Source organism: Ceratotherium simum, chromosome 19, assembly GCF_057802395.1.
Source record: "Ceratotherium simum simum isolate JZ-2026a chromosome 19, ASM5780239v1, whole genome shotgun sequence".
NCBI classification, from domain to species: domain Eukaryota; kingdom Metazoa; phylum Chordata; class Mammalia; order Perissodactyla; family Rhinocerotidae; genus Ceratotherium; species Ceratotherium simum.
Window position 1 is genome coordinate 5,774,956 of NC_141918.1, and position 23,127 is coordinate 5,798,082.

General features: G+C 39.8%; 1 protein-coding gene across 2 annotated transcripts in view; it reads left to right on the plus strand.

Moving 5' to 3' along the window:
* The window catches only part of SH3BGRL2 (SH3 domain binding glutamate rich protein like 2), a 60,897-nt gene that overhangs the window by 31,227 nt on the left and 6,543 nt on the right, over window positions 1-23,127 (plus strand). Inside the window, exons 1-2 of one of the 2 annotated variants that reach the window (XM_087443804.1) lie at window positions 3,989-4,107; window positions 4,491-4,676. In XM_087443804.1, coding sequence (XP_087299930.1) covers window positions 4,093-4,107; window positions 4,491-4,676 — 201 coding nt within the window. In that variant the 5' untranslated portion in view covers window positions 3,989-4,092. Of the gene's footprint in view, window positions 1-3,988; window positions 4,108-4,490; window positions 4,677-23,127 lie in introns of those variants that run through there. The other variant, XM_004422056.3, reaches the window with a different exon arrangement.

Sequence of the window (23,127 nt, forward strand, 5' to 3'; positions counted from 1 at the left end):
GGGACCTGGCTCCTGTCCTGCTTGACCATCCTCACCACATGGTGTTTGTTTTCACATTTGCAAAATGCTTTGTGCACCTCCAGGCACCACGTCTGCGTTCCTGCAAGGGAGAAGGGAGAAAGAGGAAGTGCACACGGGCTTTGTGTTGTCATTCATTAAGTGGAACCTTCCCAGGGAATGCCTGCCTTACATCTCATTGGCCAGAACTCTGTCATGTGATCACCCCTAGCTACAGAGGAGTTTGGGTAAACAAGTTTTTGTAGCTGGGGAGGTTGCATTCCTAAACAAAACCAGGCTTCGGTTGTTAAGAAAGAAAGGGAGATTGGCTCCTGGGTAAATAACTAGCATTATCTGCCATGGCTTCTAAGTGTGTTTGGAAAAAAAACAAACCACATGAGTTACGGTTACCTTCCTCTGATGGCTAAATTAACATGGGTGAGTGCAGCTGCTGTTATCGCACGATTGACTTCTTCTCTTCCATTTGCTTCGCAAATGTCTTGATATTGACTGTAAGGTGCGTATTGTTTCAGGACAATTGAAAAAGGGGGAGAATAAAGTCCTTTGTGCCAAGGAAATGACGGCCTATGTTATTGTTACTTGACGACTAGGTTTATGCCAGCACGTGAAGTGCCCTTGACGGCTTCCTCTTGCCACGTGGGAAGCCTTTCTGTTACCTGGGGCCCCAGCTTTTCCCAAGTCCCTGCCTTCTGCGCTGGCCTGTCCCTACCCCTCAGGCCGGGGCTCCCACGGTTCCAGGCCACATTCACCTTGGCAGATCTTAAAAACAGCGTGACTCATCTTCCTTCCTGATGTAGTGTCACAAACATCCACTTGAAAACTCCTTCTCTGGGTTAAATTTCTCCCCATTGTTGATTTGGGTGATTTGCTCTGGTATTAGTTATTTTTCTGTGGTCGTAGCTCTTTTTTTTCCTATTCTTTTTAATCATCTGGCCTTTCTTTTAAGTGTAAGCATACGTGGAGGCCAGCGTGTGACCAAAGGCTCCAAGTCCTGCTTCCTGTCTTGTTGGGAGAGCTGATTTCTATACAGCAACCCCATCTCTGTGGCCGTCTGTGGCTGCTCCCCGCCAGGCTTTTCTCTATTTGAAGCCCTCTTTCTCTCTCAAAATAAAGTTCTGTTTATCTTTTGAATGTTGACACGTTCATGCTTTTCAGACAGGTTTCAAGTTTCCACATGTAGAGTGAAAACTCTTGCTCCTGCTTTGTCCCTGTCACCAGTTCCCACTCCCCACCCCCACCCCCCCGCAACACTTCTGTTAGTTTCTTGTATAATCTTCAAGAGTTCTTCTAAAAATGGAAATACAAGCAAATACAAATGTGTTCCTACTTTCCTTCATTTTTTTTCAAAAAAATGTGCCTGGTCTACACAGTTTTTTTTTTCACTAATATGCCTTAGAGACCTTTACATAGCAATGCTAACAGTACATGTGGAATTTCTCCTTTTTTCTTTTTAAGTTGCGTAGTATTGATCTCTTTGTAACACAAACCTGATCATGCCTCCCCTGCAACCCCCTTTTATTTTTTTAAAGATTTTATTTATTTATTTATTTCCCCCCCAAAGCCCCAGTAGATAGTTGTATGTCATAGCTGCACATCCTCCTAGTTGCTGTATGTGGGACGCGGCCTCAGCATGGCCGGAGAAGCGGTGCGTCGGTGCACGCCCGGGATCCGAACCCGGGCCGCCAGCAGCAGAGCGCGCGCACTTAACTGCTAAGCCACGGGGCCGGCCCTCCATCCCTCTTTTAAAATAGAGATATAATTACTTACATTTTACTCCTTGCACTACTGTCAGTCATCTCCATTGTTAGTAAGGAACCATCCTTTGCTTCCTGAGCATCATTATGATGCATTTGAATTTTTTTTTAGAACAGCAACCATTTTTTCCAGTTTTATTGAGATATAATTGACATATAACATGGTGTAAATTTAAGGTGTACAACATAATGATTTGATATACGTATGTACTGTGAAATGATTATTGCAATAAGTTTAGTTAACATCTATCACCTCGAGCCATTTCAATTTTAATATTATATGATACAACTTTCATATATTGGCCATAAGGAGGGAGGGGTGTTGACGCATGGACACTTTCAAACCTTGCTAATTGGAATGTAAAGCGATGTAGCCTTGTCGAAAAGCAGGTTAGCCTGGATCCTTCAGGAGCCTGAAAAACGTCTCCACCCTTTGTGGGCTTTGTCCTAAAGTGGTGTTGAGAGATACAGTTAAAGATTTATAAATAAAGATGTTCACTACATGATGTTACTTCTAGTGGTGAAATCTACAAGTATGCTAAATATCCAACAATAGAGTAATAGTCAACTGTACCTGATGGAATTGCCAGGAAAATATTAAAATTGATGCTTTTGAAAAAGTTTAATGACAGGGCACGCTCCTCATGATATATTGTTGAGTGAAAGGGGCAAGATACAGTTATTTTTACTGAGTGTGATCCTGTGAAAGGAAAGACCAATAATATAGCCAATAAATGCTGTGTGTGTGTGTGTGTGTGTGTGTGTGTGTGTGTATGTGTATCGAGCAAGAGGGTGGGGGAGTAAAGAAGCTGTTTTTGTGTCTTTGATGTATCCTAGTATTGAGAATGTATGAGTTTTTAAGTGCCCACATTTGGGGTAGTGGTAGATGTTATGTGTATATACGTTACATGGAAAACCAAGGTTTGGCTGTGTATCAGTTTCAATTTTGATCACTCTCATGTACATTTGAAATGTCCTGGAGCACGTACAGTGTAGAATGTAGCTCTGTGTTCGGTGTAGCCCTCTGTAGAGCTCCACATATGGACATTAAATCCAGACCCTTTCCTCTAAATTTTGACAGTGGTTGTCTGGCAGGAGGATTGTAGGTAACTTTTCTTTGTTTTACAGTTTCCAGTCTTTAAAAAATGCAAATACATTGCTTTAATAGTCAAAGGAGCTGGATTATGAAGGACATTGTGCCATGCTAAGAAATGTGTATGTTCTTCCAAGGGTGGTGGGGACCCACTAAAGAAGGATTTTAAGACAATGACACGATTGTCTTAAGAACACACACTAGGACCTTGATCCAAGTAGGTGACCACTTTTGATCTCAGGGACAATCAAATCTACCTTGTAGGGTTGTAAGGGGCAATTAAGTAGGATGGATGATACTTTCTGCAAGCTGAAGTTACAAAATAATGCAACTATATTCTGAAGTTGTGTGTCAATGAGGGAAAACAGTTAACTTTTTCAGACATGAGAAATGGCTTAATTGAAGAAATTGAGATAATGTCATTATCAATTTTGATTTATAACCATACAGTAATTCTCTCATTTTATAATATTATTGAGCTTAAAGATGTCCTATTTTTGCCTGTTTTCATTTCTGTCCATACTAACTATGCCATATCTTGTTAGTCATTCATAGATTTCAACCCAGGGAGCAGAATCTCTTTCTTTGCTCATGGCATGTGACAGATTTCCACCTCAGAGACACATGTCATTGAGGCTTTTTGGGGAGAGTTGGATCGGGGGAGGTGATGGGGACACTCTGTATGTGAAAGGTTGTTCTTTAAGCATTTTATTTTCTGTGATGAGACAGGTCTTTCTGGCTGCTTGACCTCTCAAAATGATTCTTTTCTCTGGCCATTATAGAATTTACTTCACCACTTAAGTTCATTCTTTGTGGAGATTTCCCAGAATTATTTAGAAATAGCAAGCTTGTTTTCTCACGTTTTACATGCTGCGTTTAAGATACTGAATATTGTCATCCCATCTAAGTTGGTTAATACGTATCCTTAAATTAAGGAGACTGATAGCATTTTGAAAACCTACAGATGTGTTGGCAGCCCTTCAGGAGCACACCTGACCCCTAGTGACTAAAGAAGGAAACATGCAAGATGAGAGGAACAAAAAGGGGGAAGAAATAGAGTTCAAAGTAAGACGCTGCCTGCTGTTGACTCTTGCCTTAGAGGCGGAGGACATTGTTCTCTTGTGAATTGATGAAAGGATGCTTTCGTGACTGTGGCTACAGCTGTGGAATAGCTGAAGGAGGCTGCGGAGGGGAATATCAATGTGACTGCTCCCGGGAATCAGTGAAATGTCAACATCTCAGGTGGGCTCCGTGCACATGGTTTTCCAGTGATTTTGGCAGAGGGAGCTTTCAGGACTATAAATGTCAGTTTCTGTGGGTGAGGGGGAGTGGTAACGGCCCCCCGAGAACTAAGTGAGTCTCTCTCCTCACACAGTCTGTTCCTTCCAGGCAGTCTGAGTGGTGCCCCAGAGTTCTGGAGAGTCCAGGTGAAGAAATTGCTGTCAGGACCTGCGTAGACCTCACTGGATGTCCAGTGAGTGGCCAGTGCCTGGTGCCTGCATGAATGGCCTTGTTTTTTGTGTCAGTGACCTCTGACAAGGAGAAGTCAAATCCACTTGGATTGGAAATATCCACATGTTGTTTCAGATGAGCGTTTTTCTTATGTGTTTGTCTTCTCTCTTTAGATAAAGAAGAAGCAGCAGGATGTAGTTCGATTTCTGGAAGCCAACAAGATCGAGTTTGAGGAGGTGGATATCACCATGTCAGAGGAACAGAGGCAGTGGATGTACAAGAACATCCCCCCGGAAAAGAAGCCCGCTCAGGGCAACCCTCTGCCGCCTCAGATATTTAATGGTGACCGATACTGTGGCGTAAGTGGCTCGTTCGCTATCACGCTATTTCTTTTCATGACTCAAACCACAGAGTCACCTCGAGTGCTGTTGGGGTTTTTTCTGTGAAGACTGTGACCTCTTCACTCCGTGCCTATCAAGTCCACAAGGCTAACGGTGCAGTTGAGAGGGGGTGTGAGTCCAAGGTCACATAGTGTGTGTGATTGTGAGCGCACGCGTGTCTGTCAGTCTTCCTGGCCATCTGTCTGCTTTGGAACGGGGTGGGAAGGGAAGCTGTGTGCATGTGTTTGTTGTGTTCTAAATTTTAAAGTGTGTTTTTTGATTAATACATTTTGAGGGAGCAGAGTGGAAGGGGTAATTATGCTAGAATCTTTATCACTCTATAGAATAAAAAACTGCTAATAGCTGCTTATAAACCAGAATTTCATTTTTTTAATGATACTAAGCCAGATGGATCATTCTGAACATCTAAAATACATTAGGTGCCTTCCTGCTATATGAAGCATATGAGAAGGTAAAGTCATTTTTGTCTATTTATTTTCCTTCTTACTCTTTAGGTTAAGAAAAAAATGGAGAAACTTCTTTCTAATGAGTAAGTTAGGATTTGCTTTTGCCAGGGCTCTAAGTATTTAAGTCAGTGTTATTTTGGGACCTGTACTACACTTCTTTAAGGATGGCCTGGAGGAGGAGAAGGGCTACAGTGCTGGGGTGTTTGATGAAGTGAATAGCTAGGTTGCCATTAGAGGGGAGGAAAGGGATCACAAAGTGCTTTTGGTGGCTTGAAAGGACACAGTTCCCTTCCCCCACGTGGATGAGGGAGAATGAGATCTTGGAACATAAAGCCATAGAGATTATGCAGAGAGATCTTACAGACAGCGTCATGAGGAGAATCCTGAACATGGCACTGGATGTAGATTTGAGTTCCGTACAACTTCACGTTGGCTGGGACACCTTTGGAAAGTCACCTACCTCTTTAAGCCTCAATTTTCTCATCTTTTTTTTTTGTGAGGAAGAGCACCCCTGAGCCAACGTCTGCCAATCCTCCTCTTTTTTGCTGAGGAAGACTGGCCCTGAGCTAACATCCATGCCCATCTTCTTCCACTTTACATGGGATGCCACCACAGCATGGCTTGCCAAGCAGTGCATCGGTGCGCGCCCGGGATCCGAACCTGTGAGCCCTGGGCCACCGCAGTGGAGCGCACACTTAACTGCTTGCACCACCGGGCTGGCCCCCGCTTATATAGACTTTTAAACAGTCTCCCTGTTGTCTGCCTTTGCTCACTCACCCCCTTTCACAATAGCCAGTGGCTCCAATTCCTCATGTTTTCTGGGGGCCCTGCAACTTCTTTCCTATTGATACTGCCTCTGCAGACACTGAGGTTGGACCATCCTCTGCTGTCTAATGTCCCTCCCTGTTTTTCTGCCCACTTTCTGCATACGTTGAGGTTCAGAACAGTAGATGTCTCCTAGTTTTCTTTAAAACAAGAGGAGTTTCTGGTGTTTTAAAAAAATCCTTGTTGTTTTGTTAACTTTCAAGGGAAAGAAGGTAGAGACATCTTTGCTGTATCATCATAAAAGCAGAAGTCTTGAGAGCCCTTTGACTAGAGGAATGTTTTGAATGAATGAAAGAATGTAATATAAAAAAAAAGTTAATCCCTTCTTGTTTTCTCCTCTTTATGACTTTCTAAATCTCTGTATGTCTTTGTCCTACGGAGTCTGTGGAAATTTTTCAGATAGACTGTCTGCGAGCTGGCTAGAGACTTCTATATTGATTAGACTGTGCTAGATAAATGGCACCTTCTCTGCGTGAGCAGTGTTCGTCCCGTGGGGATGGTGACAGCAGTGCTGGTGTTTGCATTCTATCTTTATAGTCTCTTCTGGCAGGAGTTTTGAAGACAGTGTCTGCTCTTACCAAGGTCAAGTAAATTCGACTTTGACAAAAGCAAAAGCATTAGAGGGCAACCTACCATGGCCTCATTCATCTCACCTGCTCCTGTGCGCCTTGCTTTAGCCAGTGATAGTTCATGAGTAGCCTTATCTGGTTGGATAACCTGTGGAAACCTGCCACATTGCAACTGACAGGATCCAGTAAGCATGAAGATTTCCTGAAATTATCTAGAAACTTGTTACTTTATTTATTGGGTGAACTAGTCATGTGAGACATAAATAGCTGCTAAGCTACTTGGTAACCAATGTGGACAGTTGCCTTCTCTCTCTCCTTTAGCATTTGAATATCCTGCCTGTTGGGAGGAATTCCCCACTGAATGGAAGCTCCCTGGCATGCCCAATCAGTTCTTTCCACCCCAGAATTTGAATGTTGAGAGGCTGATGCCAGAAACACAGGATCAGTTGGAGGTTGCAGTGAGTGTCCAGGGGTTATGGGACCAGGCATAGCCATGGGTGGTGTCCTAAAGAGCCTGATCCTGGGGTGTGGCCTGGGTGTGTTCTTGGCTACCCAGACATGGAAATTCTCCTGTGTTCTAAACTGGTCCTCCAGCTTTAATGTGGATTCTGTGAGCTCCCTACCATACCTCCATAAATTGCTTTCCTCTTAAGTTGCCAGTATCCATTTCAGTCGTCTATGGTCAAGAACCCAAATTGGCACAGACTGGTTGTCCTTGTGGTTTCCCTGGCGTGTCCTACCATGAGCAAGATTCTTCTCTGGAAATGGGGACCTAAAGCCTAGGTCCCAACACCTAGGCTTTTCTAACACGTTTTACTGTCTGAGTTGGGTTTTAGAGACCCCAGGTCCTCATGTTCAAGGTTTAAACGTTGTTCTCTCTCTGTGGACCTGGCATGTGTGGAATGCACCAGAAATGAAAACACACACATCTACACAAAAGGAAAATATTTATTCCTCTTTCATTTCTTTTCTCCTCCCCGTTCAGCAAAAAAATGATTTGGATTTCTTTACGTATTTTTCTTATTTTCTATCAAAAAATTTTTATTGTGATAAAAACATGTATCATTAAATTTACTGTTTAACCACTTGTAAGTGTACAGTTCAGTGGTGTTATATATATTCATGTTGTTGTAAAACAGATCTCCAGAGCTTTTTCATCTTGCAGAATTGAAACTCTGTACCCATTAAACAGCTCCTGTTTGTCCCCTCTCCCCAGCCCCTGATAACCATCCTTCTTCTTTCTATATCTATGAATTTGACTACTCTAGATACCTCACAGAAGTGAAGTCATACAGTGTTTGTCCTTTTGTGACTGGCTTATTTCACTTAGCGTAATGTTCTCAAGGTTCATCCATGTAGTATATCTTAGTCCGTTAAAGCTGCTATAACAAAATACCACAGACTGGGTAGCTTATAAACAACAGGAATTTATTTCTTGAAGTTCTGGAGGCTGGAAGTCCAAAATCAGGGTGACAGCATGGTTGGGTTCTGGTGAAAGCCCTCGTCTGGGTTGGAGGCTGCCAACTTCCTGCAGTGTCCTCACATGGTGAAAGGGGCAAGGGGGCTCTCTCGTCTAGACCTCTTCTATAAGGGCATTAATCTCACCCATGAGGGCTTTGCCCTCATAACTTAATCACCTCCCAAAGGCCTTTGGACATTAGGACTTCAACATATGAATTTTGTAGGGATACAAATATTCAGCGTATAGCGTTGAAGCATGTGACAAGAGTTCCTTCCTTTTTAAGACTTCCATTGTATTAATATACCACATTTTGTTTATGCATTCATCTGTCAGTGGACATTGGGTTGCTTCCACCTCTTGGCTATTGTGAATAGTGCTGCTATGAACGTGGGTTTGCAAATATCTCTTCAACATCCTGCTTTCAGTTTTTTTGGATATATAGATAGAGGTGAGATTGCTGCATCATATGGTAGTTCTGTTTTTAATTTTTTGAGGAACCACCATACTGCTTTTCATAGTGGTCGCACCATTTTACAGTCCCACCAACAGTGCACAGAGGTTTCAACTTCTCCACATCCCCACCAACACTTATTATTTTTTGTGTTTTGTTTTGAGAGTAGCTATCATTATGGGTGTGAGGTGATGTCTCGTTTTGATTTTGATTTGCATTTCTCTGATGATTAGTGATGTTGAGCGTCTCAAATGCTTGTTGTCCATTTGTATATCATCTTTGGAGAAATGTCTATTCAAGTTTTTTGCCCATTTTTTAATTGGGTTATTTAATTTTTTGTTTTTGAGTTGTAAGAGTTATTTGTATATTCTGGATATTAACCCCTTATCAGATATCTAATTTGCAAATATTTTCTCCCACTCTTAGGTTGCCTTTCACTTTGTTGATTGTATCCTTTGGTGAACAAGTTTTTAAGTTTGTTGTAGTCCTATTTGTCTATTTTTGCTTTTGTTGCCCGTACTTTTGGAGTTATAGCCAAGAAATCATTCTTTGCCAAATACAGTGTCATGAAGCTTTTCTCCTATGCTTTCTTCTAGGTGTTTCATAGTTTTGGGTCTTATGTTTAGGTTTTTAATTTATTTTTATTTAATTTTTGTATATGGTGCAAGATAAGGGTCCAGCTTCATTCTTTTGCATGTGGATATCTAGTTTTCCTGGCGTCATTTGTTGAAGAGACTGTCCTTTCCCCATTGAGTGTTCTTAGCACCTTTGTTGAAGATCATTTGACCGTATATGTGAGTGTTTATTTTGTTTGGACTCTCTGCTGGTCTGTATTCTGTCTTTATGCCAGTGCCACACTTTTGGATTACTGTAGCTTTGTAATGAGGTGTGAGTCCTCCAACTTTGTCCTTTTTCAAACTTCTTTTGGTTATTTGGGGTCTCTTGAGATCCTAGATGAATTTTAGGATGATTTTTGTTCTCTTTCTGCAAAAAATGCTAGTGAGATTTTGGTGAGGATTGTGTTGAATCTTTAGATTGCTTTGGGTAGTATTGACATCTTGACAATGTTAAGTCTTCCAATCCATGAACGTGGGATATCTATTTATTTGTGTCCCCATTCATTTCTTTCAGCAGTGTTTTGTAGTTTTTAGTGTATAAGTCTTTTACTAGCTTGGTTAGGTTTATTCCAAAGTATTTTATTCTTTTTGGTACTATTGTAAATAGAATTATTTTCTTCATTTCCTTTTCCAGTTGTTCATTATTAGTGTATCAAAACATAAGTGATATTCTTTTATTTTTTTAAGATTTTATTTATTTATTTTTTCCCCCCAAAGCCCCAGTAGATAGTTGTATGTCATAGCTGCACATCCTTCTAGTTGCTGTATGTGGGACTCGGCCTCACGATGGACGGAGAAGTGGTGCCTCGGTGCGCGCCCGGGATCTGAACCCGGGCCACCAGCATCGGAGCGCGCGCACTTAACCACCAAGCCACGGGGCCGGCCCATAAGTGATTTTCATATGTTGTTTTTTTGTCTTGCAACTTGGCTGAATTAATTTATTAATTCTTTTATTTTTTTTGAAATACTGGTAGTTAGAATTGAGAATGCAGCCAAGTTTCATTTCCTGGCGTCACATTAACCAGTTCGTGGATTAACCATCAGGAAGGAAAAACACAGTGACAAGACAAGTTGGTTCAGGTTTGTCTGAGGATGCCAGCTGGGCCTCGGGTGAAGGTGGAGAGAGAGGCGGGGTGAGGTGGAGCGTGTGGCTGGAGTTACTCGTGCAATGTCCTGTCTTATAGAGAACAGCTCAGCTGAGAGACAGGTGGCAGACTATTTTTATAGAAAAATAACCTTTTGATCATTTTCCATGATGCAACTTTTAAGATTATTTATGATTTAAAACTGTTAAATTGCTTTTTTTTTTACACTTTGGGATGATACTTGTAGGATGTTAAATTTGAACCTAAATATTGGGTGTATTGCTAACTAAGTAAAGTTACATTAAAGCTGTTGACTAGTTTTGTTTAAGTAATGATTTGGGGGCCAACTATGACTGCCTTTCCCCATATTACGTTTGTTAATTGGAGCCTGAAAGTAGACTAGAGACGGGTTAGACTAATCTTCAGGAGGTGCAGAAAGGCTAAATGACCAGCAGTGGTTCTTTGTGGCATCTCCTCTCCTTTTCTTTCTTTCCCATGAAAGGAGATAAGGAGATGTGTTAGTGTCTTCTAACCATTCGTGGAGTCTCAGAAGCACACCACAAGAACACCTAAATGTATATAGTTATATGTTCCCAAATGCAGTGTTGATGGAAGACTTTTGAGAAGATTGTCATGGGATAATATATTTTAAGTGTGTTTGGGGATCTCTTTTGAAGCACAAAGAACCAACTCCCTTAATGATCAGTTTTACAAATCTCTGATTTATACATATGATTTTATTTTTTTTAAAAAGGATCATATTTATATATATATCTCTCCATACATAAATATAAGAAATGATCTTCAGCCAAAGGTGTCAAAAGAAGTTGTTGGAAAGAGATATCTAAAAGTTTTCATACTGAATTGGTTATCCAACATTATTATTATTATTATTATTATTATTATTATTGTTATTATTGTTTCTTTTCCCCCCAGCACTAAAATAAATATGAAAGTAGAGAAAATTTGAAAAATGAGAATCAGAAAGAAAGGGAGAACAATCAGTTTTACCTTTCAAATAACACTGCAAATAACACTGCAAACAGTCTATACAGGTTTTCTTTTCTTACAAGTAGATTTAAATTTTTAAAATCACATTTTTTGATCATACTATATATGCCATTTTGTGCCCTGCTTTGTTCTCTAACAAAAAGAGTTTCCATGTCATTGTAAACTTATTTTTTAGAGGTTGTCTATTATTCCCTTGGGTGGATTATTATAATTAACTTAATCATTCCCCCACTGTGGGCTATTTAGTTTGTTTCCAGCCACCTGAAATAATAGTTTGTAACTGGCAAGCTGTTCTGAAGAGTGCATTCAATTGAATGTTATTATAGAAAGTGCATTCTCATTTTAGGCTATTCCACTCTTTTTCCTTTCCTTAGAGTCCTCTATCAAACAACAGAAATATTTTGGGGTAAACTGTTGTCAAGACATGAAGGGTTATTGTTGGTGCCCCCAGAATCTGGGTTCAAGGTCAAGAAAAAGTCACTTGGTGAAATGAAAGCTAGTAAACGTTAAAACAACATGATTGTTTATCGTGCTGCTGGTAAAACCAGAGTTGGGTTTCTCAGGGCTTGGGGGTGCCCAAAGTCATAGAATAAAGACTGACCATCTGCCCAAAGCAGCCATTTGACTTGAAGGTAAGTACATTGCAAAACATAATATGTTTTAATAACAAAACAGACAGTGATAGATTATGGGGCAGAGTGACCAATTTCCCTGAATTTTTAAGATTAAACAAGGCTTCAGAGAAATTTCACATTTGCAGGAGCTGCCTCAGAATATATCCTCCAATCCTCTAGACCAGGGGTTGGGCTACCTGGTAAATACTTTGCAGGCCACATAGTTCTCTGCTGCATATGCTTTTTTGTTTGGTTGTTTTTGTTCTGTTGTCTAACCTTTTAAAGACCACTCACAAGTAAAGAAAGTGAAACAGTAATCAAAAACCTCCCCAAAAACAAAAGTCCAGGACCAGACAGCTTCTCTCGTGAATTCTACTAAAGATTCAAAGAAGATTTACTTCCTGTTCTTCTCAAACTCTTCCAAAAAATTGAAGAGGATGGGACACTTCCTAACTCATTTTATGAGGCCAACATTACCCTGATGTCAAAACCAGACAAGGACAACACAAAAAAGGAAAATCACAGGCCAGTATTGCTGATGAACATAGATGCAAAAATCCTCAACAAAATATTAGCAAATCAAATACAACAATGCATGAAAAGGATCATACACCAGGATCAAGTGGGTTTTATTCCAGAGATGTAGGGATGGTTCAACATCTGCAAATCAATCAATGTGATATATATTACATTAACAAAATAAATAATAAAAATCACGTGATCATCTCAATAGATGCAGAGAAAGCATTTGACAAGATCCAACATCCATTTATGATAAAAACTCTCAATAAAGTGGATGTAGAGGGAAAGTACCTCAACATCATAAAGGCCATGATAAACCCACAGATAACATCACATTCATTGGTGAAAAACTGAAAGCTATTCCTCTGAGACCAAGAACAAGACAAGGATGCCCACTTTCTCACTCTTATTCAACATAGTACTGGAAGTTTTAGCCAGAGCAATTAGGCAAGAAAAAGAAATAAAAAGTATCCAAATTGGAAAGGAAGAAGTGGAACTGTCACTATTTGCGGATGACGTGATTCTGTATATAGAAAACCCTAAAGAATTCACCAAAAAACTATTAGAAATAATCAACAAATATAGTAACATTGCCGAGTACCAAATCAACATACAAAAATCAGTTGCATTTCTATATACTAATAACAAGCTAGCAGAAAGAGAAATAAAAAATACAATCCCATTTACTGTTGCAACAAAAAGAATAAAATATCGAGGAATAAACTTAACCATGGAGGTGAAAGACCTATACGCTGAAAACTATAAGATGTTATTGAAAGAAATTGAAGAAGACATAAAGAAATGGAAAGATATTCTGTGCTCATGGATTGGAAGAATTAACATAGTTAAAATGTCCATATTACCTAAAGCAATCTACAGATTCAATGCAATCCCAATCAGAGTCCCAATGACATTCTTCACAGAAATGGAACAAAGAATCCTAAAATTTATATGGAACAGCAAAAGACCTCTAATAGCCAAAGCAATCTTGAGAAAAAAGAAGTTGGAGGTATCACACTCCCTGAATTCAAAATATACTACAAAGCTATAGTAGTCAAAATAGCTTGGTACTGGCACAAAAACAGATACACAGAGCAATGGAACAGAATTGACAGCCCGGAAATAACCCAAACATCTATGGACAAAGGAGCTAAGAACATGCAATGGAGAAAGGAAAGTCTCTTCAATAAATAGTGTTGGGAAAACTAGACAGCCACGTGCAAAAGAAAGAAAGTAGACCCTGAAACTGTAAAATTCCTACAAGAAAATACAGGCCATATGCTCTTTGACATTGGTCTTAGCAGTATCTTTTTGAATACCATGTCTACTCAGGCAAGGGAAACAAAAGTAAAAATAATCAAATGGGACTACATCAGACTAAAAAGCTTCTGCATGGCAAAGGAAACCATCAGCTTGAAAAGACCAGAGGGGAGAAAATACTTCTAAATCAAATATCTGACAAGGGGTTAATTTCTGAAATATATAGAACTCATACAATTCAACAAAAAAAAAATGAACAACCCAATCAAAAATGGGCAGAAAATATGAACAGACATTTTTGCAAAGACACTATATGGATGGCCAACAGGCACATGAAAAGAGTTCAACATCACTAACTATTAGGGAAATACAAATAAAAACTACAATGAGATATCACCCTGCACCCTTAAGAATGGCTATAGTGAACAAGACAAGAAATAACAAGTGTTAGAGATGATGTGGAAAAAAGGATGTTCTTATACACTGCTGCTGGGAGTGCAAACTGGTGCAGCCACTATGGAAAATAGTATAGAGATTTCTCAGAAATTTAAAAACGGTAATACCATACAGTCCAGCTATTCTATTATTGGGTATTTATCCAAGGAACATGAAATCAATAATTCAAAATTTTTATGCACCCCCATATTCATCACAGCATTATTCACAATAGCCAAGATGTGGAAGCAACCCAAGTGCCCATCAACATATGAGTGGATAAAGAAGATGTGGTGTATATATACAATGGAATACTACTCAGCCATAAAAAAGATGAAATCGTGCCATTTGTGACAACATGGATAGACCTTGAGGGTATTATCCTGAGAAGGAAGTCAGACAAAGAAAGACAAATACTGTATGATTTCACTCATATAATAATGTACACCTGAAATATATACAATGTTATAAGCCAATATGACCTCAATAAAATAATTAAAAATAAAGAAAATAAAAATAAAATTTAAAAAATATGTCAATGCCATGCCTCGCTTACAGGCCCCTGCATAGTTTACTCCTGCTCTAGATGGTCCATTCACATTTCCCTCTGCCTCCTCCGGTTCCTTAGTGGTCACATTTGAGAAACACACGATTAGCTGTTTCCCAGGTCTTCTTCATAAAAATTAAGTGAATCCTCTGGCAGAATGGAGTAGAACGTAGTGATGGACGGAAATTTTGACTTAACGTTGAAGCCTGACTATCTGCAGTAATTGTGTGTTAATAGAACTCTGATTATCCGAGTCAATACAGAAAAAAAAAGGAAAGCCTAAAGTCCAAACTTTTCATCGTTATCCACAGGGGACTGTGCGCTGTCTCTGGGATATGGATATTATTTATGTGGGGTTACTGCTGCATCTTCTACATGATACTTACGGCAAAGCCCTGAGAATCACCCCACGCCCATTTCCTCACCTCAGTACTCAGTTGATTACCAAATCCTGTAATTTTTACCTCCTACATAATTCTACCCTGTTTCTCAAAACTCAGGTCCAAGTGGCTTTGTTATTGAGCTTTCGCTAATTAATTAGGACTCTGGTTATTACCCCCCTCCCCCATGCCCAGCAAACTTGTGCCTCATTACTGCTATTATGACATTTATCTCTGCTATTATGACATTTATCTCGTAGAATTTTTTTTTCGTGTCCTTGCCTTCAACTAGTCTCTGAGTTTCTTGTGCTCACCCTCAGCAGTCTCCACGGCATATTTATCTTAGTATCTGGTACCTCTCGGAATGCTAGGAACAGAGAACATACCTCACAGAATTGGTTATATGAATAGGTGAATAGCTACACAGATGTTTTCAGCTGAGCGGATAGCTGACTTGTTCTAACGGGTCTCGCCTCGTCAAGGTTCTGAGCATTTGCATTCCCTTTTTATTAATCAAAGTCAAAGCCAAATGTCTCAAAAGCAAGCTCATTGAACCTTCTAAGTTTTACAGTGAAATCTATTTGGGAATTCACCTCTATTAGAAGCTCACCTATCCCACAGGTAGAATATTTGTAGGAAACTTTTGATGAATTTGAAAATCTGTATTCCAAGGCCTCTAAAAGATCATTTATCTAATCAAGGAGAATCTTCTCCTTCAGATGTTTCACTGGAAATGATCTTCCACGGCGTCCTCCCAGATACGAGGAGAGGTAAAGTCGGGTGCGGGGAAGGGGTGGTATAAATTCCTCTCTATCACTGATTGTGGATCAGCTGTATGCCCAGAAGCATAACAATTTAATTAGATATTCTTTGCAGTTTTGTCTCATCTGTTATAACCCTGGTTTTATTCTTCTGTCTATAAATGTTTAATCTCCCATTTTCACCTTACTGAGATGTTTGCCTCAGTAGTCTACAGTGATGAATCCCTGAGACGTGTCTTTTATAAAAACAATGACTTGTGCTGTGAATATTGAAAACCTTCATCCGACAGTTCCAGGCCACCCTGATTGCATGGTTAGCAGTGTATCTTAACTAATATCCAAACTGGCGGTTTTCTTTTTGATAAAATTTTCTCTCTTTCTGAAGTTAAAGTTAATGAGAAGAAAAAACTGTTAAGACACCAAGGCCATGTTAATATCAATGTTAAGACAATAAAGCCTGTTGACAAGAGGATCACAAGTGAACAGCCAGTTTCCCTTGGCCCTTCTCTATGTGCCACCTCCCCCAGCTTTCCAAAATGTGGTCTCTTCTAGGAGGTTCTGCTCTGTAGTTTTCTTAAATTATCACCACTCTGTGTTTCATGTACTAATATCTATATTCCTTGATTTTAAAGTTTAGACAGTATTTACATTTTTCTTTGAAAGATGCAGAGAAATATGCATTCTTATAGCTTCTCTCAGCATGCATACACACGGCATTGCTATAGTTTATAACAGTCACATTCTTTTCTGTAACTATAATAACTATCATATAATGTATAATGTATATGTTATAAACATGTAAGTACTCTTCTCTGCGGAACTGTTTAGCTGTGTGAGCAGTCATAGAGGAGGGTATATAATTCTATTTTACTAAATCCCTGTGGCTTAAAGGAGAATGACACAATGTCAATATCCAAGAGATTCTCTTAATTAATTAGCCTTTTCACTTACTCCTCTGGGTATTTCTTAAAATTTTATTACTAGTTCCTTTTCCTGTGTTTAGCACAAAAAATATTTTCCCGTCCGATTTCAACTGGTACTCAGGTAGATGTATTCACTTGCTCTGCCATCTTGTACCAGTATGGTCAGAAATGTTGAGCATGAATTAGGAATTTAAAATCCTCAGCTTTGGGCTTACTCATATTTTTAGTATTTGGCATAAAAATTGCTGAATGAAGCTGTTTCAGACAACTCCATCTTACATATCCTACCAGGATTGGAACTGTCAACTGTTTTTTCCTTCTGTATCAAGATTTCATAAAATAGAATATAGCGTTAATGGTCCCTAACCACTAAATCAAGAAATTCTGCTCAGAGGCTACCCTCAGGCTTAGAAGAAATTTTAAGAAGGAGCGTCTGCTCGTTTTAAGGAGCTACAGCAGCGGCAGCAGCAGCAGTAACTCATAGTCTTAAAAAGAATTTTTTAAAAAAATTTTCTTATGCGTAAACCAAATTTGCTTTGGCTCATTTAGGAATGGCTGCTGCCACCATTTCCTTGTCGGCCACGTGTTGTTTTTGTTCCGTGCAGCCTCCTGTTTGGATATGCCCTTGGCATGTGGAAATAATATGGTTCTGTCACTTAATTGTCATTGACTTAGCGTGGGAAGCAGTGCAGCTTTTCAGAGTGGCTGCTGTGGGTTTTCCCCACTGTTTTCTTAGGGAACACCAAAAGGGCAAAGAACTTTAAAGTCTTTGTCTCAAATGCTTGTCTAGTCCATAATAGTCTAACGGTAGTGTGCGGGTAATGTCCTTAAGTAAGCTCTGTGGAAGAATGAGGCTATTGTGAGTTCGACCCGTTGTCGATTTTATCATGAGCTTATAAATGTCTCTAACATTGGCTTTCACTTGAACGCAAACAGAAGTATAGGTGACGGAAGATTGCTTTTTCTTTTTAACAGCTGTTTAGTTTGCTTCATTCTTAAAATTGCAGCATTTGGATAAATGCTCTGTTAGTAACAGTGCTCAGTTATGCTGATATCTATAGAGTCCAGAAATTTTTCTTTTCGTAAGCAGCTGACACTAGAAACAAAGTGATTTTTCATTCTTTGTCTTAAATGTAATAAAAACATACCAGCTTCTGAAACTGGGCAATTTTATCTTGAATATGCTTTGTGTGTCTGTGTGATATTAACTGATCATTGTATTTGATACTTACAGAAGGTTGATTATCCTGAAATGTGCAATTTGCAGATGTGTGTTCACAGACACTTCAGAGAGAGAGTCTTGGACTCTGAGAAATTCAGCAAGCCCATTTAGAAACTTCATACTGGGTTTTTAAAATACAATGCTTTGAATTTTTGCAGTATGAACCCTAATGTATTTTTTAAAATATAAGCTTGATAAGTGAAATGAGTTTGATGAGAAAGCAGATGTTTCTCTTTTATTGGGGAATGCCTAAGGCCATTATAAGACCTTATACTTTAATAAGACATAATTTTAAAATTTCTAATACTATTTTACTCTTAAATTATTTCACGTCATACTATTTAATTTATTATCGCTGAAAGGAGGTATTAACTATTAAGAAATCCTAGATTTTAAATTATCAATCATCTACCCTTTGCCTAAAAATGGCAAAGAAAATAATGTAACCTCTTACAGTTCGAGATTTATCAGGCCACTCAAAAGCTTTTGAATGTCAGGAAGTAAATTTGTTACATAATTCTTTATAACCCACAAGTAATAGAGTAGAAATGGGAATTACTCAAATTATGTTACTACATGAGATTACCTACAGCATGGCACGTCAGTCAGTAATTAGCAAGCACGGCTCATTCATCTACTTGATGAGTGTTGTTGGTAATCTGGTGTGTGTCAGGTACTGTTCTAACATTGACTTTTAAAAATGATTTCCTTTAAGTTATTCTGCTTTTAAAGTTAATTACCAAGTTGTATATTTGTCACTTCGGAAGGAATTAATTACCTTAAGTGACAATTTTTAAACTGTTGGGAGGATCCAACTTAATATTCAGTTCAGAAGCCCCCTAACCATAGTGATGTGGCATTGAGTTAAAGGTTCATAAAATAAAAATAATGCTTATAATTTTTATGGCAGAAATACAGTTAAAAATAGTTTTTACATAAATAAGAAATGTTGCCATTCTGAAGTTTCTAAATTGTCTGAAATTTCTAAATACCTTTGTTGGTGACTAAAATTTATGAGAACTATTTTGGTTCAATGGTTAAATGGATTGTCTATAATGTTACATATTTTCTCTACCTGTATATATTTTATATATCTTGTTTTATGTATATGAAACTTGCTTGTGAGAGTTGAGCTTATTTTCAGTTTTGTGATTTGGAGAATTGTAATCATTTTAAGGTTAAGATTTTTAATATAAACGCTGAAACCTGAATTATACACATTGTGTCATTGTAACTTGCCTTTTGATCTTTTACATGCACGATATTTTCATGTTAGCACTTCAGTCTTTTAAAGTAGCATTCACACTACATTTATAGAGGTTGAGTCAGGCATTGTTTCTCATTTTTTATTTTTATTTTTTATTTTATTTTATTTTTTTTGTGAGGAAGATCAGCCCTGAGCTAACATCTATTGCCAATCCTCCTCCTTTTTTTCCCCATAGCCCCAATAGATAGTTGTATGTCATAGTTGCACATCCTTCTAGTTGCTGTATGTGGGACGCGGCCTCAGCATGGCCGGAGAAGCGGTGCGTCGGTGCGCGCCCGGGATCCGAACCCGGGCCACCAGTAGCGGAGCACGTGCACCCAACCACTAAGCCACGGGGCCGGCCCCTCATTTTTTATTTTTTACATTAGTTTTTTTATTCCTGCATGTCACACTGACATCAGAAATTATTAATCAAGTAGAAACAGGTAAAGGTCTTTCAAAATTCAAGAACTGGGACAGCATTTTGATGACTAAGTCACTAGTCCTCAATTTTTTTCTCTCACTGTCGTCTCTTCCCTTTCCTGCTCAGTTCAACCAGAGAGAGGTAAACATTTCCAACAGGTGTCTCTAGTAACTGGAATACGTAGGCTGCACTTGACACCTGGACACAGCGAACAGCTCGTTTAAGAGCAACTCCACTGGATGCGCCGTCATTTCATAGAATTCTGGAGCTTCAAGGGACTTGAAGTATCTGATGCAGAAAGGATTAACAGTCTGAGGAGGTTAGTGAGTTGATCAAGGTCTTAGAACTCAAGGTCGTAGATTGCTGGACATCACATCCACAGCTACCTGAGCATATGGACCACGCAGTTTCTCAGAAATGCATCTGTGAACCAGATGGCATTGGTGCAGGTGGAAGTACATGACCTCTCTTCTCCTCAACTGTGACTAAGTCAGAGCCAGACCAGATAGTGCCTTTTTTGTCATATCAAGAATTTTAATCTGTGTTCTAAGAGCAATGAGACATCTTGAAGGAAAGGATTTAAGTAGAGGACAATATGATCAAATTTACGTTTTTTTTTTTTTTTGGTGAGAAAGAGTGGCCCTGAGCTAACAGCTGTGCCCATCTTCCTCTATTTTGTATGTGGGTTGCTGCCTCAGCATGGCTGACAGGTGGTGTAGGTTCGCTCCCAGGGTCTGAACCTGCAGAGCATGCCAAACTTAACCACTGCACCACCGGGCCAGCCCTCAAATTTGCATTTTTAAAAGATTAGTCTGTCCTCACTTGAGAATGATTGGGTGGAAATAGGTTAGATTGGAGAAGGGTTGATAAATTGGGGTGCTATTGCAGAAGTCTAGCTTGGATTAGAGCGATGACACAGATGTAGAAAAATGGAGAGGTTGAAGGGATATGTGAGATAGTTATTTGTTAAGAGAAGAGAGGTGATGCCTTGATTTCTGACTGGTAGAGCCCATTAGATGGTCGTGCCATTTTTTGAGAGGGCCAGCTTGTGGGTAGAAGGAAGATCAGAATTGCAATTTAGACCTATTATGTTAAGAGTCTGAACAGTTAGTTGCTTTTATGGAACCAGAACTGAGAGAAGAAAACAGAGCTAGAGATACGAATTTAATTAGGACCTTGGCTGTGGATGACATTCCCTAGGGAAAGAATTTAGACTGAGTAGTGGCAGAATATGGTATAGAGAGGCATAAGGACCCCAATTTTCATATAGTGGATCTTTACAAGGGTGAGATAAATCTGACTGTAGTTTAGCTCTCTTCCTCCTGTTACCACATTGAATATAAGTATCAAATGATCAAGTAGAGAAAGTCTGTATTGAACAGGATTATTTCTTGAACTCAGATAAGTGAAATGTTATTCAACTATTTGGAATTATCTTTGTTACAAAGAATATTTGCAACAACATTTTCAGGTCATGGGAGTTTGCCTAAATTCTACCTCAAATTTAGACCTGTATTATTAGTGACAGTTTCGTAAAATTTTCCATAAAATTCTACAAAGTCTGTAATATCCTAGAGCCACTAGGAACCTCCAGCTGCCTGGCTGATATCTTCTTCACTTGGATGTTTCATACAGTTTCTCAAACTTAATATTTTGAAACTCAACTCCAGCCTTACCCTCAAAGCTGCTTTTTCTCTGGCCTTTTCCATCAAGTCACAAAGCTCAGAGCCGCTTTAATTCTTAATTCTCCCTAACCTCCTACACCAATTCCACAATCAAGTATGATCAGTTCTTCCTGCAAAATACATCTCCAATCTGTCCACCTCTCCCCATCTCCACTCCCATGGCCCTGGGTCAGGTGCCGCCGTCTCTGAATTACCATGGTCCTCGCTCACCCTTCTCCCTGCTTCCCTTCTTGCTGCCCTCTCTCTCAGCCATTCTCCACACAGCTGACTTAGGGGTTTTCTTAAAGGAAGCTAGTTCATTCTAGCAGAACCCGTACGTGCTTTCCTTTTGTACTTTAGATAAAATTTAAAATCTTTTTCTTGGTTTACAGCCTGCCATATGCTGATCCCTGTCACACCTGCCAGCTTCGCTCTCCGCCAGTGCTGTCCCCGTCCCAAATGCCCCTGTCCCGGCCCTTTACTAGGCCAGCTCTACTCATCCTTCAGATTTCAGCTTAAAATGCCATTTTTCCAGGAGGTCTTTGCGGAGCCTCCCTCTTCAGATGTGTCGCTCCTCCTTGGCATGGTCAAGGAGGGCCTCTCTTTGGAGGTGAGTGGCATTAGGCCCGATCCACTAACGGAGGGAGCTGCCCCGTGCAGATCAACAGAAGGAGCAGCAAGGGCGCGGCCTGAGGCTGAGATGACCGTGGATTACAACCAAGCTGCCTTCAAGACCACGTGAGACTCGACTCGCTACTCTGCACAGAGTCAGTCATTCAGAGGTTTTTCATGAACTGAGGCGTGCTGGGCAGGAAGCAGGTCTCTACTCTCTAAGTCATCGACTCTCATGTAGATCCCTAGACAGGTTTCAAAGTACTTGTGCTGCCATTGGCTTGGCTCAGCAGTGGCTTCATTAGGGCTCCGTGACTCTGGTATGCAGGGTGCCCCCATACCTGCTTTCCTCTTGGGCAAGAAGCATCACAGAGTACAAAAATCATCAATTTCAAGGTCAGTGAGAATTGGGCCAAAATCTCAGCTCTCTCACGTATTGGCTGTCAAACTTGGGCAACATGTTTCTTTGCTCTGAGCCAGTCTCCAACCTGGTGGGCTCTGGTGGGGATCCAATGACGTACTGATTGTAGGGCACCTGGCACAGAGCATGTGCCTAAAAGTGATTCTGATCGTTGTCTGCTTATGATATTTATCCTTAGGATAGAGTTATCAAGCGGACTTCTATCAAATTTTAAGACTGCTTTATATTAGCTTAGAAACTCTCTAGTATTATATATGCAAACTTTTGAAAAGAAACAATTGATAAACATATTGACCAGAATTCCTTGATGGATTCTTTTCTGAAAGTAAGGAGAGAAAAACGATTCTGTGTCTGAGGCAAAGATAAATGTTACAGAGAATATAGTTTCCTCTCGTTTTTATTTGATCTTTTTATTCTCTCTGAAGACATCATCTCAAAAATGTGGAAAACTTCAAAAGCAGATTAGAAGCACTCACGTTGACACATGGAGACCTTTACGGCTTTCTGTTTACCCAGTGATTTTTTCTTAAAGTCCTAAATAACAAAATATCAGGAGTGGAGTTGGGAGGCAGCCTTCCATGTTCAAGTGCTGCAGTAAATCTTAGGTCAGAGTGATTCCACACAGGGAGATGTTAGTTTGGCACACAAGGGAAAGGGAGCGTGTTCCCATTTCATTTCCGTTGTCGATGTTTTACATTTTAATCTTGTCACAGGCTTTGTATTAAAAACTTGTTACCATTTGTCATCTTATGCAAAGAAATGTTTAGGCTTGGGCCGGCCCCGTGGCTTGGTGGTTAAGTGAGCGCGCTCCACTGCTGGCGACCCGGGTTCGGATCCCGGGCGCGCACCGACGCGCTGCTTCTCCGGCCATGCTGAGGCCGCGTCCCACATGCAGCAACTAGAAGGATGTGC